The sequence below is a fragment of the Ostrea edulis genome, chromosome 6 (genome assembly GCF_947568905.1).
Source record: "Ostrea edulis chromosome 6, xbOstEdul1.1, whole genome shotgun sequence".
In the NCBI taxonomy this organism is placed as follows: Eukaryota; Metazoa; Mollusca; class Bivalvia; order Ostreida; family Ostreidae; genus Ostrea; species Ostrea edulis.
This window is the reverse complement of record NC_079169.1, coordinates 60991798-61007388: the sequence shown is the minus strand read 5'-3', so window position 1 is coordinate 61007388 and position 15591 is coordinate 60991798. Positions and strand designations below refer to the sequence as shown.

The window sequence follows — 15591 nt, the reverse complement described above, 5'->3', positions numbered from 1 at the left end:
TATGTTTAGATATGTAATGATGAAATACGATTTCACGTCATTTTCAAATTCACTTTCCCCCCTATTTTGCCTGTTTGCCACATGAAATTGAATTGAATTTATATTCAGGAACATATGGAAGAACTATGTCCCCTTGCAATGGTCAAATGCCCGTATTGTGCAATGGAATTAATGAGAGAACAGGTATTTGCAATCTTTACAAATTTTTCAATATGACAGATTTCATGATAATCAGATACGTATATTTGGTAACTATTACCTTGATCAATTCTGTGTTTGATTTCTTTTATACAGCTTCAGCGTCATTTTGATCATGACTGTATGCGGAAAGCGATTGACTGCGTGTATTTAAAATTAGGTTGTAATGTTGGAAAGGTTAGTATCCTTAACTATTTTGTACACTGAGTCTGAATTAACAGACTTTCATCAAGTAAACGTGTATATAAAGTATCCGTAACTGATGAATTCAGAAGTTTGTTCCGGTATTTTGTAGATTCCTAGAAGCGAAATGGGAAAGCATTTACAAGAAAACTTGCATCAACATATGCAGCTGATGTGTCAAGCCTTGACTCTGATCTACAGGCGCTTAAATATTCCATCACTGACCCAGCTAGGACAGAGTCATTCATTACCAGAGCGAACAGAAAATTTCAGCAGCCAGGAGAGGAGAATGTTAGAGGATATCGGGAACGGACTGGGCACTGCAACTAGTCTGCTGCAAATTTCTGATGCTCCTACGTATGTTGCACCTCAGGCAGGACCACATTCCCTTGAGAGCATGCGATCACTGGATGTGAGTCATCGAAACATGCGTGGCGTGTCCCAGGGCAACGAGGAAAGGTTGGGTAGTGAAAGAACCCAGATTGATACAGAACTGACGTATACCTCAAATCCCTCTAATAACCTAGAGGGCTTCAACAGAGTCCCGATGTTTGATGATGAATTCCAGTCTCTAAAAAGCCAAAACATATCACAAGACGAAAGTCTAGCGAGACACGAGTTACTGTTATTGGATATGAAACATACAACAGAAGCATACGAGAAAAACAATGCGGTGTTGGTTAAAAAGGTTAGAAGTTTAGAAAATGCTATTAATGATTTCGAAGGACGAAATTGTAATGGAGTATATTTCTGGAGAATTAAGAATTATTCCAAGTTCAGAAGCGAGGCTGAGTTAGGGGAAGTCACGGCTATACACAGTCCGGCGTTTTATTCTAATTGCTTTGGATATAGAATATGTATTCGAGCTAATCTAAACGGAGTTGATTCCGCCCGTGGAAGCCATCTATCCATATTCGTACATTTTATGCAAGGAGAATTTGACGATATTCTTGAATGGCCGTTTAGTGGGCGGATCATGCTGAGCGTTCTCGATCAAAACCCTACTTGTGAACTAAGATCACATGTTGTAGAGACTCTGCTCGCCAAACCAACTTTGGCGGCCTTTCAGCGACCGACCACCCCCCGTAATCATAAAGGCTTCGGATACATGGAATTCCTACCCCTAAGTGTTTTGGATAACTCTACATACATTAGAAATGATACATTGATAATAAAGGCTCACATTATCCCGACGTAACTTATCCACTTTTAGGGAGAGTGATGACATTTAAGCAAATGTGGTGTGATTGATTAATATATTATGATTTACCTGGTAGTATTGCGTTGCATATTGTGATCATTTAAAAGCCTGCAAGGGATTTTTTCAAAATCAAGGAAATTGTTTGAATTATATAGCATTCGTTTGAATAAACTTTACAGTGTATCACGGTATTTGAAGTACATGTACTTGATAATTTAAAGGGTTATGAATGAAAATCCCGGCGTTTTATTGCATCTGATGTTAAAGAAAGATGTTATAATTCTAATTGTCCAAGATGTTCACATGTAATATGCCAATACATGTATGTTTGAGAGAGGCGTAAAACTAAGAAAAGACCACGGACTCTTTTGAATTACTGTGCGAGTTCCCATAAGCGCCTAAAGGTCTGGAGAGGGCTATCTCTATTTTTGTCTTTTTATAGTTTTCAAAAAATGCGTTCCTTTATGGGAGTTTGAATTAGCGATAGTTACGTAAAGAATTTATGGTCATGTACATGGAAGAAATCAATTCTTTGATAAATTAAATCGGTTAGGTGTTACAAAATTGTTTTGTTTATCTTCACGTGTAATATGGAGATAATCATCAAAATTGCTGACATTTGTAATGTGTGTGGAATTAGTACATGTGGCTGAAGCATGGGTGCTGATGTAAGACCCTACCCCTTTCTTTTTATGAATTTCCATGTTATCGGTTTTGTCATAAACCACAAGCCCGATGATCCTGACTACACGATTTTTATTAAGTGAGTTAAATTCCTCTGCAGAATTATATATTGGGTTGTGAACGTTACTCATGGGTTAGTGCTTTGAAATATTTTCATGAAACCGTATAATGATGTCTTTTCAAAATATAAAACTGCAAAAATTATTTTTCTGTGTCGGACCCTAGCTACATGTATTTATATGTGTAATGTAAATCACGCCTGAGAAAAAGAACAGTCAAAAGCGTCCCCATCTGTTCAATGCAACATTTATTCTGGGGGATTTGGTTCCTATATATATATATGTGTGTGTGTGTGTGTACGTAACTTCGTAGCCTTAATCACAATACGGGATCAAAGTTTTGCAATACAGAAATCATGTATCCCCTTCTTAGAAGGGCGACATAATGTTTTAGTGTGAACTCTTCTTTCGCTAGGATGGGGCTAAAATAGGAATTCTCAATTTTACATGAGATTAACCCCCCTCAACCCCCCCCCCCCTCCCACCCACCCAATCTTTTCGTGGGCAGCAGTCGCACTAAATCATACTCCTAAGTTTTGTGTGGATTTTTTCCCCTCTTCAAATTCAAAAGCATCACCTACACTATATTACAGTCATCCTTCTTGATACAAGCTACTGAATAAAAGGAACTTTAGAATTATGAAATTCACAAAATTATATGTCCAAAGCATACCACAGCTTCTATGATAGCATACCGTGTAAAAGAATAAGTTAACGTACGTGGGTCGAAAAAGAACGCACGACCCCTCTAAATTCGCCACTACATGTACATATGGTAGGCATTATTAAATAATGAGGCTGAGTTATCCTAATTCTGGACTGCATTTCATGAAAATCAAACATATATAATGAAGATACTTCCATGTTTTATTATATAGTTTACAAAACACATAAAATATTACCTCTTTTATCGACACTTGTCAATAATTACATGTACAGGTATGGATATTTGATTTGAACTTGTTCTATTTCATAATAATACACGTGTATATTTTGCTTTGGGACACAAGTTCTAATAGATTTAATTTCCTGATGTATGTAGATTTTGAATACATTTTACTGCTCAAATCAAAAGGATTGGGAACAAGTTCTAACAACTTGTTAGTCCCTCTCTTAAAGGTACATGTATTACAATATATCATGCGAGATAATGATTAATAGGTACATGTAATTAAATGAATCTACTAGTTTCATCTATGAATTTGTGAACTGAAAAATACTTATATTAGTCATCAAAGGCAATTTAACATCACCGCACAATAATAGATTTGTATCAATGTTGACCAAATCAAGCATAAAAAGGCGATTAAAAAGATTATTTGTAGCTTTAGAGTAATTGTACAAGCACAAAAGATATGATATACATTTTCGTTATGTCCACATGAACAAATTGGAGAATTTGTAATCTTTCGCTTATAAAGGTCATAATGAAGTATACAATTGTGCCTTAGCTTTGTATGAATGATGTTGGTGAGTCCTTGTATATAGATACTCCCCTCCACCCCCAGGGGTGGGTTGCTATGACGATATAACACACATTAGTCATCTGGTATACTGTGTTATATTCAGAAGAAACCGTAATTAATTTAATCTACTGAACCGAGACATGAAACACAATTGAAGTTGGATTTTCTATATAACGGATTAGGAATAGGCTGAGATTTCTATATAACGGAACTAGGAATAGGCTGAGATTTCTATATAACGGATTAGGAATAGATTGAGATTTCTATATAACGGATTAGGAATAGATTGAGATTTCTATATAACAGATTAGGAATAGATTGAGATTTCTATATAACGGATTAGGAATAGATTGGGATGTCTATATAACGGATTCGGTATGGATTGAGATTTCTATATAACGGATTAGGAATAGATTGGGATTTCTATATAACGGATTAGGAATAGATTGGGGATTTTATAAAACGGATTAGGATTAGGCTGAGATTTCTCTATAACAAATTAGGAATAGATTGAGATTTCTATATAACGGATTAGGAATAGGCTGGGATTTCTATTTAATATATAAATGATAAATTAATATATTGAGATTTCTATATAACGGATTAAGAATAGATAGAGGTTTCTTTATAACAGATTAGAAATAAATTGATATTTCTATTTAGTAGATCCAGGAATAGATTGAATTTTCTTTATAGCGGATCCAGGAATAAATTTCATCGTAATCGCTCTATAAACCACAAACATGACAACAGACCGCGGTCTAAACATCACGTGATACTTCACTGATGACTAATGTAAACAACCATTGTGTTTCCGTTCATTATACCTGGTAATCAAAGGGGAATTTTTGGTGTAATGGGTTTATTGACTTATAAACGGGGATGATTTACTTCCATGTGTAGAGTAGTATATCTATATGAATTTATTATGTTGATGAAGGTTAATGCTATTACCCAGAGAGAAATCTAAATGATTTACACGTGTACAATGGTTTTATTACATTCGCTGTCATTCGGACGATCTATTGTGACCAGTTCCTTCGTCGTCCATCGCACGTAAATGTCTGAATTGAAACATTCTATTTAACTGATGTTAATTAATTACGGTAGGTCTGGTAGATTGATGCTGAAGGGGAACTAAACTATGTGAATTTCACAGTCCAGGTGTATACTTTATTCTCATAAACCTTCATCAAAAATATTGGTACATCAGTGGCAGATCCAAAAAAAATTCAAAGAAGGGGGAAGAGGGTATGACCTAAAGTTTGTACTTTTTCTGCCCAATATTGATTGATTGATTGATTGAATATTATTTAATGTCCCTCTCGAGAATATGTCACTCATATGGAGACGTCTCCACTGCCGGTGAAGGGCTGCAAGATTTAGGCCTATGCTCGGCGTTTATGGCCATTGAGCAGGGGGGGGGGGATTTTTATCGTGCCACAACTGCTGTGCCACGGGACCTCGGTTTTTATGGTCTTATCCGAAGGCCCGCCCCATTTAGTTGCCTCTTACGACACGCAAGGAGTACTGAGGACCTATTCTAATCCGGATCCCCACGGTATTCTGCCCAAGAAAGGGAAGGGGGACTCCAAAATGGCAAATATTACCTTTTAAAAAAAATCAACCGGGGGGGGGGATCACCCCATAACACCCCCAAGATCCGCCATTGTACAATGATAAAATAGCACATATTTTAAGATAGCATTCTGTTTTGTTACACATGAGATTTACGGGTATTGAGTCTAGTTAACTGGTGAGAGTGGAAGTACACGTACAGGGATATGCCAATATCCACAGGCTTGTATAAAGTACATTCACGTTCAAACCTCTATATGTTTTTCCACCTTGGAGTTTCAACAGGAGGTAATGATCAGTTGTACGAAATCTTCATCGTGTTTAGAAGTCTTTATCTTCTAATATATCTTATGATTCTCAAATTCTTTAAAATATTTAAACAATCATTTTTCTGGGAGAGTTTTAGCCACTTTACATTTATGAAAGCCTTGTTTAACCACACTTAAGACAGTCCACAGCCAATCGGGGATAGCGCTAACACATTCAACCTTTTTAAAAATGCATGCTGATTTTTTCATTTCTAACTGACACACACATATGTGTGCGTGTAGGATATTTTCCCAGTTCACCATGTACCATAAAATCAGGGGAAGACTTTTAGATTTAAAATTAATTTACAGAATTTTAAGTACATTACACGTTCAATGATATCATTCCTACCATGCCCCCATTCTTTACAACCATTCATAAGATTAGATTTGCAATTGGTCCGAGCAAATTCTTCGAAAATTTCTTCTATAATTATACACGTTTCTTTGCATATAGATGCTTCCTTGTATTTTTCTATGTATTCCAATGTAAAACTATTTACCATTTTGTAGTCATACATCGAATAGGAATAATAATTCTGAACAATCTGTATTTTCGTATTTCCAATATATTACATGTATACTTTAAACTCCCCTTTTGGCTTCACCTTAGGATCAGTTTCAACTAGAATCTTCACTGAATCAGATATATATATATAGATAGATAGATAGATAGATATATCTGTTGTTCTGATGGATACGATTTTAAGAGATTTTTTTGTATTTCAAAATTCCTTGGAGGGGGAGGGTACCACAGAGTCATGGTTTGAAACTCGTGACTCTATACTGCACTAGGATGCTTGCTAATTAATTTGACAAATTAATAATGATAATAATAAAATTCATATAGCGCCTTGTATAAAACAAATTATTTTAAGGCGCTTTACAGGGGTAAAAAGAGGAATGAGACGATTAAATGACAGAATGGCATAAGATCGTGTAGCCTTGTAGTTCGTGTTTTAAGATAATGAAAAAAAATTCTTACTGTATATGCAAAACTTTACACCCCTATTTTGGCCTTCAGCCTACCCAAGAGTAATGGTTTGAACAAACTTGTATCATTTTACTAGGAAGCTTTCATGCAAGGTTTGGATCGCCTAGGCCAGTTCTTCTTGTGATGACAACTTATTTGAAAACCCGGTTCGATTATTTCTTAATTATTTCATTTGAAAACAAGATATGTATTCAATTTATCCAAGATTTTTTTTAATGACAAATTGGTCAGGTGGTTCGTGAGAAGATGAAAGTGTGAAATGACACACCTGAAGGACAGACTGATGCCGGACGAAACTTGATCAGATAAATTTTGGCTCAGGTGAGCTAAAGGACTGATGTCATGTATTTGTCACACTTTTGTAATGGAAATAAAGTCGCGATCGTCACGTATGATTGCAGAAAACCAGCGATTCAACACTTCAAATTTTGTTATGTGATGCACAGGTGATCATTTATGCTTTTTTTTCGTATTCAGATTTACATAAGCGGCATAATTTGTTATTGATCCTAATTACCATGTATTGCACTACATGTACAGTATTTATAAATCGCAATACAGAAACTATCACGGGAAACACTACAAGAAACTCCTTTCGATTTTGTTGAACAAGATAAAACATAATATGATTATTTAGTGCAAGGACAAGGCAGTTCTGAGTATCACCACGTTCGTTCGATCCATTAACAATATGTGCTACCATAAATTTTGTTGTGGGGATCCCCTCAAATGTCTTCCAATTTTTTATAGTTATTAAACCGACCTTTTACCGTCTATAATGATTATAGAAACAAAAAATATTGACATGCATAGGTGGATAATCAGTAAACTCATTAAGCTAAACATTGGCGGGAAAAGACGACTTCTCTCTTAATTCCAATTTTTGCTGTACAAATGTCATGTTAGCTGTTGATAAGATGACATTTACTTTGGTAAAACGTCATCGTATTTGTCTTTCCTTTTTTTTCTTCCTTCTACACCAGGTCATATCGGACTGTATAAAAGACAGACCCGGTTGCGCCATGTGAGGAACCAATCCCTACTTGGCCGGAGACCGATTCTCTTACAGAAATTAATTCAGAATGGCAAGACATCTACTCTTTCTTCTGGTAGTTTTCTGTGCCGTGCTTGTTGCAGAAGGTATGTCTATCTTTTCATATTTTTTCATTTCTCCTATTAATATAAAACTAAATACATGTACATTCTGGTGACTATAGCTGTTGCTGCCACAAAGTAAATAAATTATGCAAATCATTAAATACGTCATACTCTCTCTCTCTCTCTCTCTCTCTCTCTCTCTCTCTCTCTCTCTCTCTCTCTATCATATATCATAGATAACATCAAAGACATTCACTTTCATGAAGCACTTTTTTAACAAATATGTTATGGAAAATATTTAAGATTAACTTTTTAGGTTGTATGTACATGTATTATGGGAGTATAAAAAACAACGAAGGAATTGCATATGCAGAATCTAGTATCTATATATATTACATATCTTACAAAGAAACTAAATTATTCATTCCTTTTGGTTTGTATCACATGTACAATGGTTTTTATGCAAAGTTGACGGGTCAGTATTTTTATCGAGGAATGCAATAGTGAGATAGCATTGGTTCATAATTACTGAGAAAACACGTAAATGTAAATGCATCGATCCCATAAGCCCCCGGAGGAGCCACTCAGGTATACAAACATGTATCATAATAATATACAGTGTAGAACTTCTAGAAAATAAAATTATCTTATCAATCTCAATTTCAATAAAATCTCTCAACGTGGGTGGCATCGCAATGTCGACCAATAGGTCAATGATTCTCCCAGACGCACCAATATCCGAGCCGACGAGTGACATTGGATTTTAGAACTTGTTTGATACTTGTCCTTAATGTTTTGATTTTAGATCATAATCATTTCATGTAGAAAGTCGCCGTAGCATGTATTCATCAGTGTTTAGTAAACCAAAAGTGATAAAAGAATGAGATAGGTTACATGAGGAATATGTTTTGGTTCCAGATGAGAAAGCTTGCAACAACATTGTCTATTATTACAACTGTATTTCAAACGAACCTGGCATTAATTCCACTTTTGGTAATCGTACTTATACTCCAACTGCCCTTTCAAAGGTGAAATTCTTCAAAACAATGCTTCAGTTTTAGACACATTTAATATCCCAGTCAATGGGTCGGATAAATAAGAGTTACCGTATCTATACTGGATTCCTAAACTTCATAAAAACTTTTACAAACAAAGATACATTGCTAGATCCAGTAAATGTTCCACCAAGCCCCTATCTTTGCTGCTCACGAAAATATTAACAGCTATGAAGAAGAAACTTAAAACGTACTGTGCGACTACATACATGTATGGCAGAAGTGATGTAAATCAAATGTGGAATCTAAAAAATTCTAAAGAACTTTAGTAAATTTGAAATTGCAAAACTTTTCTCAAATCAACATCAAAACGTATGACTTTTCAACACTTTACACAACCATTCCTCACGATAAATTATACTTTTTGGGATCATAGACAGACACTTGTTCGACAAATATGGAAAACGGAAATATTCATTTCTAGTGATCAGTCATCCAAAACATTACTTTCTTAAACACCACTCTGATTCCACGCACAAGTACTTTGAAGTTGAAATGGAAAACAAATGCTGGAGTCCCTCATTGACAATATCTTCGTAGTCTTTGGTGATCAGGTCTTCCAACAGCCTGTTGAAATTTCCATGGGTACGAACTGTACTCCTTTGTTAGCTAAACTGTTTTTATGTTCTTATGAGGCAGAATTTATTCAAAAACTTCTACATGAGAAGAAAAAATCACTTGCTTTGGATTTCAATTCGACATTTAGATATATCACGACGTGTTATCGATAAAAAATAATAATGTTCATTCATACATGTATGTCGATTCGATATATCCAAGTGACCTCGAGATAAAAGACACCACAGAGTCGTCCCCTTCTGCTTCATACTTAGATGTTTCATTGAAAGTAGATATTAACTGTAAACTAACAACTCAACTTTATGACAAGCAGGATGGTTTCAACTTCTCTATCAACTTCCCATATTTATGTAGCAATATTCCATTATCACCTGCAAATGGTGTTTATCTCTCTCAGCTGATTCCATACGCAAGAGCTTGTTCTGAGTATGGTTAGTTGTTAAATCGAGGCAGGCTACTGACAAACAATTTGATGGTGCAGGGGTTTCGACAGTCTCATTTAAAGTCAGCATTTTGCAAATTATATGGTCGTTATTATCATCTAGTTTGCCTATACAACCTATCATTGGGTCAAATGCTGTCTGAGGTGTTTCGTACTGATTATTAGGCCGTTCATGGCACACTGATTTTGACTACGGATAACCCCGTTTACCTGATCAAGATATAGGGCTCACGCCGGGTGTGGCTGGTCGACAGGGGATGCTTACTCCTCCTAGGTACCTGATCCCACCTCTGGTATATCCAGGGGTCCGTGTTTGCCCAACTCTCTATTTTGTTTTGCTTATACATGTATACATACATATACATATATATATATATATATATATATATATATATATATGAATGAGTTGTGATCAGTGTTCGTTATCTTCACCTTTTTAGGAGTTATGAGATTGATCACTGTTCGTCATCTTCACCTTTTTAGGAGTTATGAGATTGATCACTGTTCGTTAGCTTCACCTTTTAGGAGTTGTGAGATTGATCACTGTTCGTTATCTTCATCTTTATAGGAGTTATGAAATTGATCACTGTTTGTTATCTTCACCTTTATAGGAGTTATGAGATTGATCACTGTTCATTATCTTCACCTTGATAGGAGTTATGCGATTGATTACTGTTCGTTATCTTCACCTTGATAGAAGTTATGAAATTGATCACGGTTTGTGATTTTAACCTTTATAGGAGTTAAGAGATTGATCATTGGGCGTTATCTTCATCTTTATAGGAGTTTGGAGATTGATCACTGTTCGTTATCTTCATTTTTATAGGAGTTATGAAATTGATCACTGTTCGTTATCTTCACCTTTTTAGGAGTTGTGAGATTGATCACTGTTCGTTATCTTCGCCTTGATAGGAGTTATGAGATTGATCACTGTTCGTTATCTTCACCTTTTTAGGAGTTATGAGATTGATCACTGTTCGTTATCTTCGCCTTTCTTTCCTACAGAGTTTGATTTTGAACTGTTTTTGTGTTTGTCCGTTCCATGGATTTATTAAACAGTAACATACACCCGGAGGAATAAGAACGACCATTTGTTCAAATACAAATCAAGTAAATGAAAATAAACAAACATTCATATATTACATTTTCAACAATGAAATACTGTGATTTATCCATTGAATATTTTAAACTACATGTATATATACAATCACACTATATAGAATAGGGATTTTACCAAGAAACAAAACGAGATCAGTAAAGGTGGCTGACTAGAAAATCTAGCATTTTTACATTATGCGCCTGAGTTAAAAATATAATAATGGTGATAAGGAAGATACATGATAATAAAAAAAAACTATCAATAAATGTGGAATACCACGCGTGTACATGTACCCCAAAATATACAAGATGTGGCGTCATCTGACACCGTAACATGAATCATCTGTTTGTTTGTACACTTGAATGTAATTGTTAGTGTCCATTTTAATAAAAGGCCATCGTCATCATGAAGAAACATTTTAATATTTCATCAAATTCTTTTTCTCTCATACACGTTCTTGAAGTAGAAGATGTACTTAATCGAGTATAGAATCGAAGATATGTAAACAAAGCAAAACCCACAGAAGTTATATTTTGCCTAGGCGTTTTGGTTTTCAGTTTATAGGTATTGATAATTGTATCCAAAAGGAAAAATGGTTGTGTTTATATAGAAAAAATAATGTTGTTTACACTCCTGAAGCAATTCCATACAATAAGAATATTTGGTTATAAAACATATAGTTGTTTTATTTTCTGTTTGTAACTATTCGTAACTCGAGGAATGAGAGAATAAAAAAGAAAAGTTAGTAAAGCGTCGCCTACATTAATGACTGTAGTCTACCTCGTATTACTACAGTAAAAAGCAACCTACATCCATGAAAGCAGTAGGCTAAGCTAGAGCCACTCAAGATGATATATTTTATTGGGAAATGAAGGAAAATAATAATGAACGGAACGAAAATTAAAGGAACGAAAAATATCAAATTACAAATACATATATTACATTATCAAAAATATTTAAAACGACATTCATGTTTGATAATACCATCTCATAAACAAATACAAATTGTTTTTACAGGGTTTAATTCTCAACAACAATACTGTCCCTATGGGCGATGGCCGACAGGTTATTGCTATAGCGACTGGGACTGTTACTATGGCTCCTACTGTTACCGTGGTTACGGCTATGGATACGGTAGCGGCATCTGTTGTCCCAGCCAAAAAAGTAAGTAATGATTAGTAGTATTGGATAGCATAATTCCTTTCATTGGTAGAGATACAAAATACAGAATACATGTAAAAACATTATTTCAGATATCATTAAGAATTCTGTAATGAAATGCAAAGAAATAAAAACAAAGATTCTGATAAGAAAGCGGGTAGGTGGAGTACGACATACAGCTAATGTTACATATTATTTGTCATTGTAGGAGGCCCATATTAATGACACACAAGAACAACCAGCTGTGAAGGTTGTCAAAAGCAATAAAGACGTACACTGAAGTATCGATGTGTGTATATATCATAATGAATTTTATGAAATACCGGATATATATATATATATATATATAATTCAGATGAAAATTTCATATTTATACCAAAGCGCTTTGGAATGAATGTGAAATCGTCATCTGAATTCTTTCTATATTTTGCCTATACCAAGGGCTTATTTTATTTTGTTATATATATATATATATATATATATATATATATACATGTATATATATATATATATATATATATATATATATAGCACTAAAAACGAACAATACTCAACATCCAAAGTGTCGGATCTACATGTAATAGTAGATACGAGGTCGAAGGAATAAGGATTTAAAGACACTAAAAATACCTGTCCCTTCTTCAGGACGATAGATTACATAGTATTTAAATAGAAGTTATGTATACTAAATAAAAATGCAAACTAACACTAAAACTAAACTACAGAAGTTGATAACAAACAAAACGTGTACGGAAATGAACGAGTGTAATTAGACTTTTATATTGCACACGATCATTTCAATATTTATACGCTTTGTTTGTTATCAACCTTTGTAGTTTAGTTTGCATTTTTAGTTACATGTATTTTACATTTCTATATAAATATTCGTCCCGAAGAAGGAATAGGTCGCCCCGAAAATGTGGAGAGTTAATGATAACAAAATGGTAAAAGAGATTGTGCCGAGTTAACGGTTATGTAGTGGTGACTTACAGATTGTGCTGAGTTAACGGTTATGTAGTGGTGACTTACAGATTGTGCTGAGTTAACGGTTATGTAGTGGTGACTTACAGATTGTGCTGGGTTAACGATTATGTAGTGGTGACTTACACTCTCCACACAGGAAAAAATAATAATGAAAAACAAATTAATTGAATATAATACACTATATCTCTGCACATTTACCCTCGATATCCTTACAGAATGTACTAAAAGTCTTTTTAACATTTTGATAGAATAGTTACATATTAACACTTTACTGCATACATCTAACGAGCTGAAAACTCTATAGAAATGCAGACCAATTACCGTAACATCTTGGACATCGGATCCTGTGCGAAATCATGGATGCTAAGTTCAAATGGAGGAAATAAATATTTTATCCCCCCACCCTGATTTACATATCTATATGGTGCTCTGATCAGACCCACCGCTTCTTCGGGTTTAGGGAGAAGTCGGAAAAGCGAAAATACACGGGCAGCGAAGCGAAAGAGTGCAGTGGCGAGTTCGAGGGAGAGAAATGAATATTGCTCCCTTGCTTTCCTCGCACCCTCGTTCTTTTGCTTCAACAGAAAATTTTGATTTACTCATGTCCGAGATGGGTGGCATGATTATCCAATTTTTTCGTCTGGATTACATTAATACTGAAATAAAATTATTACTTTTGATAAACAATTCTTAATTAAAGTACAAACACATGTGCAGGAAGAATACTAGTATTTGTTTATATCCGCATTAAATCTGTTGTGCTTAAGCAGATCCATATACGGATACTTTTAAATGTTGGTTCATTTGCAGTATAAAGCTCGTAAAACTGATATCATGCATGAATTGAAATTTTAGAGGATATCTCCAGTAATTACTAATGCACAAATAAATGTTACATAGACGCCTGGTCATATCCAGTTTGCACATACATTTGTACATCAACCCACGGTGTACCACAGCTGACATTCAACCCGTAAATCTCATTTGCATAATTGCAGAACTTTCCAAATTAATTTTTATTTCAATATCGAAAACATCTGAGGCTTCCACCGGTCGCGGTAGCTCAGTGGTAAAGCGTTCGCTTCGGAACTGGGAGGTCGTGAGTTTGAGCCTAACTCGTGCCACGACCACGTCAAACCTAAGACGTTAAACTGGGTAATTATTGCTTCTTCGCCAAACGCTCGGCATTTAGAAGTGAGAATCATTACCTTAAAAACGGAGGTTCCGTATCGCGGCGGGCCGGTCCGAGCGAGGTCTCGTATCGCGGCGGGCCGGCCTGAGCGCTAAGCATGGGTCTAAATTTCTGGTACTTCGGCTGCTGACGTCTCAGTATGAAAATTCTCGACGGAACGTTTTAAAAACAAACAATCAATCTGAGACTTCAACATCACTTCTTTTTCATGCTGTGGTAAGCAACTGAGGAAAATGGAAAGAATTTGAAGATTTCGTGGAACACTATTCGGTATATTTCATTCTGTTTTAAAACTTATGATATATTGATCAATGTTCTATGTTCTTTGTCACCATAACCTGGTACATCTAGTATTGCCCAGAGGGATTGAGATATGATGCCAATGTTATGACTAAACAGAGCATATGGGATAAAAAATTTGTGATTCGTTGTTTCAACGGATAGATGGCGTCAAATTAAAAAAAACCTTCCTCCTAATTTAGCATAGATACAGATTTCTGACACTGCGTGTTGATGAAGTGAAATGTTTCAAATCAGAGAAAGAAAGCTTCATTAAGCAGATGGAATGAACAATTTCCTGGATGTAACATTTTTCAGCAAAATAACTTCCTTGTTTTATTTTCCCCTAAAGGACACCCATTGGCTGGTTAAAACCTACTGATGTAGTCAATCAAGATAGAAAATATATTGTTGGTTTCAAATATAATTCAATAACAGTTAATATCATTCCTAAGATGAACTTGCATGTCGAAGATACCTCGCTTCTTAATACATGACCTATTAAGAATAATGATGTACGGTGAACATTGTCATTTGTTAATTGTACAGCTAATGATATTAAATTAAAATCCTTGACCACGAGTATTTGCAATGGGGCCTACAGCATATACATTGTAACAATGTCCAAAACGGAGCCTGACAGCAAATATAACATTGTGCAAAAGATAAGTAATCGAGTCCCCACAGAACATAAGATTGTCAAAATAAACACGAACAAAAAAAATTGTTTGTTTATATCTACACTGCTTAAGGTAGTATATACATGTAGCAGCTCTGGCCGTTAAGCATGGAATTTGCATAACGCTCAGGACCATAGCAGGGGAATTTCTATATTTTACTCCCGCCTATTGATTTTCGAAGGTCATATCAGAAAGACCCGTGATTTTCAGTTCTACTACCGCCACTATACCTATGTTAAACGTCTTAGGTTTGACTTGGCGCCGAGATCAAAAATCGAACCCGGGTCTCCGGAAGCGAATTACCCTAACCACTAGGCTAGCGCGACCGGTTTCATAGCACATGATATTGTT

General features: G+C 35.2%; 1 protein-coding gene across 4 annotated transcripts in view; it reads left to right on the top strand.

The window, feature by feature from the left end:
* LOC125646064 (TNF receptor-associated factor 6-like) overlaps positions 1 to 1765 on the top strand; it is a 20523-nt gene extending 18758 nt beyond the window's left edge. For all 4 annotated transcript variants that reach the window (XM_048872186.2, XM_048872187.2, XM_056140313.1 and 1 more), the window contains 3 exons: positions 109 to 183; positions 295 to 375; positions 494 to 1765. In XM_048872186.2, coding sequence (XP_048728143.1) covers positions 109 to 183; positions 295 to 375; positions 494 to 1579 — 1242 coding nt within the window. In that variant the 3' untranslated portion in view covers positions 1580 to 1765. The remainder of the gene's footprint in view (positions 1 to 108; positions 184 to 294; positions 376 to 493) is intronic.
* The last annotated feature ends 13826 nt before the right edge of the window (positions 1766 to 15591 follow it).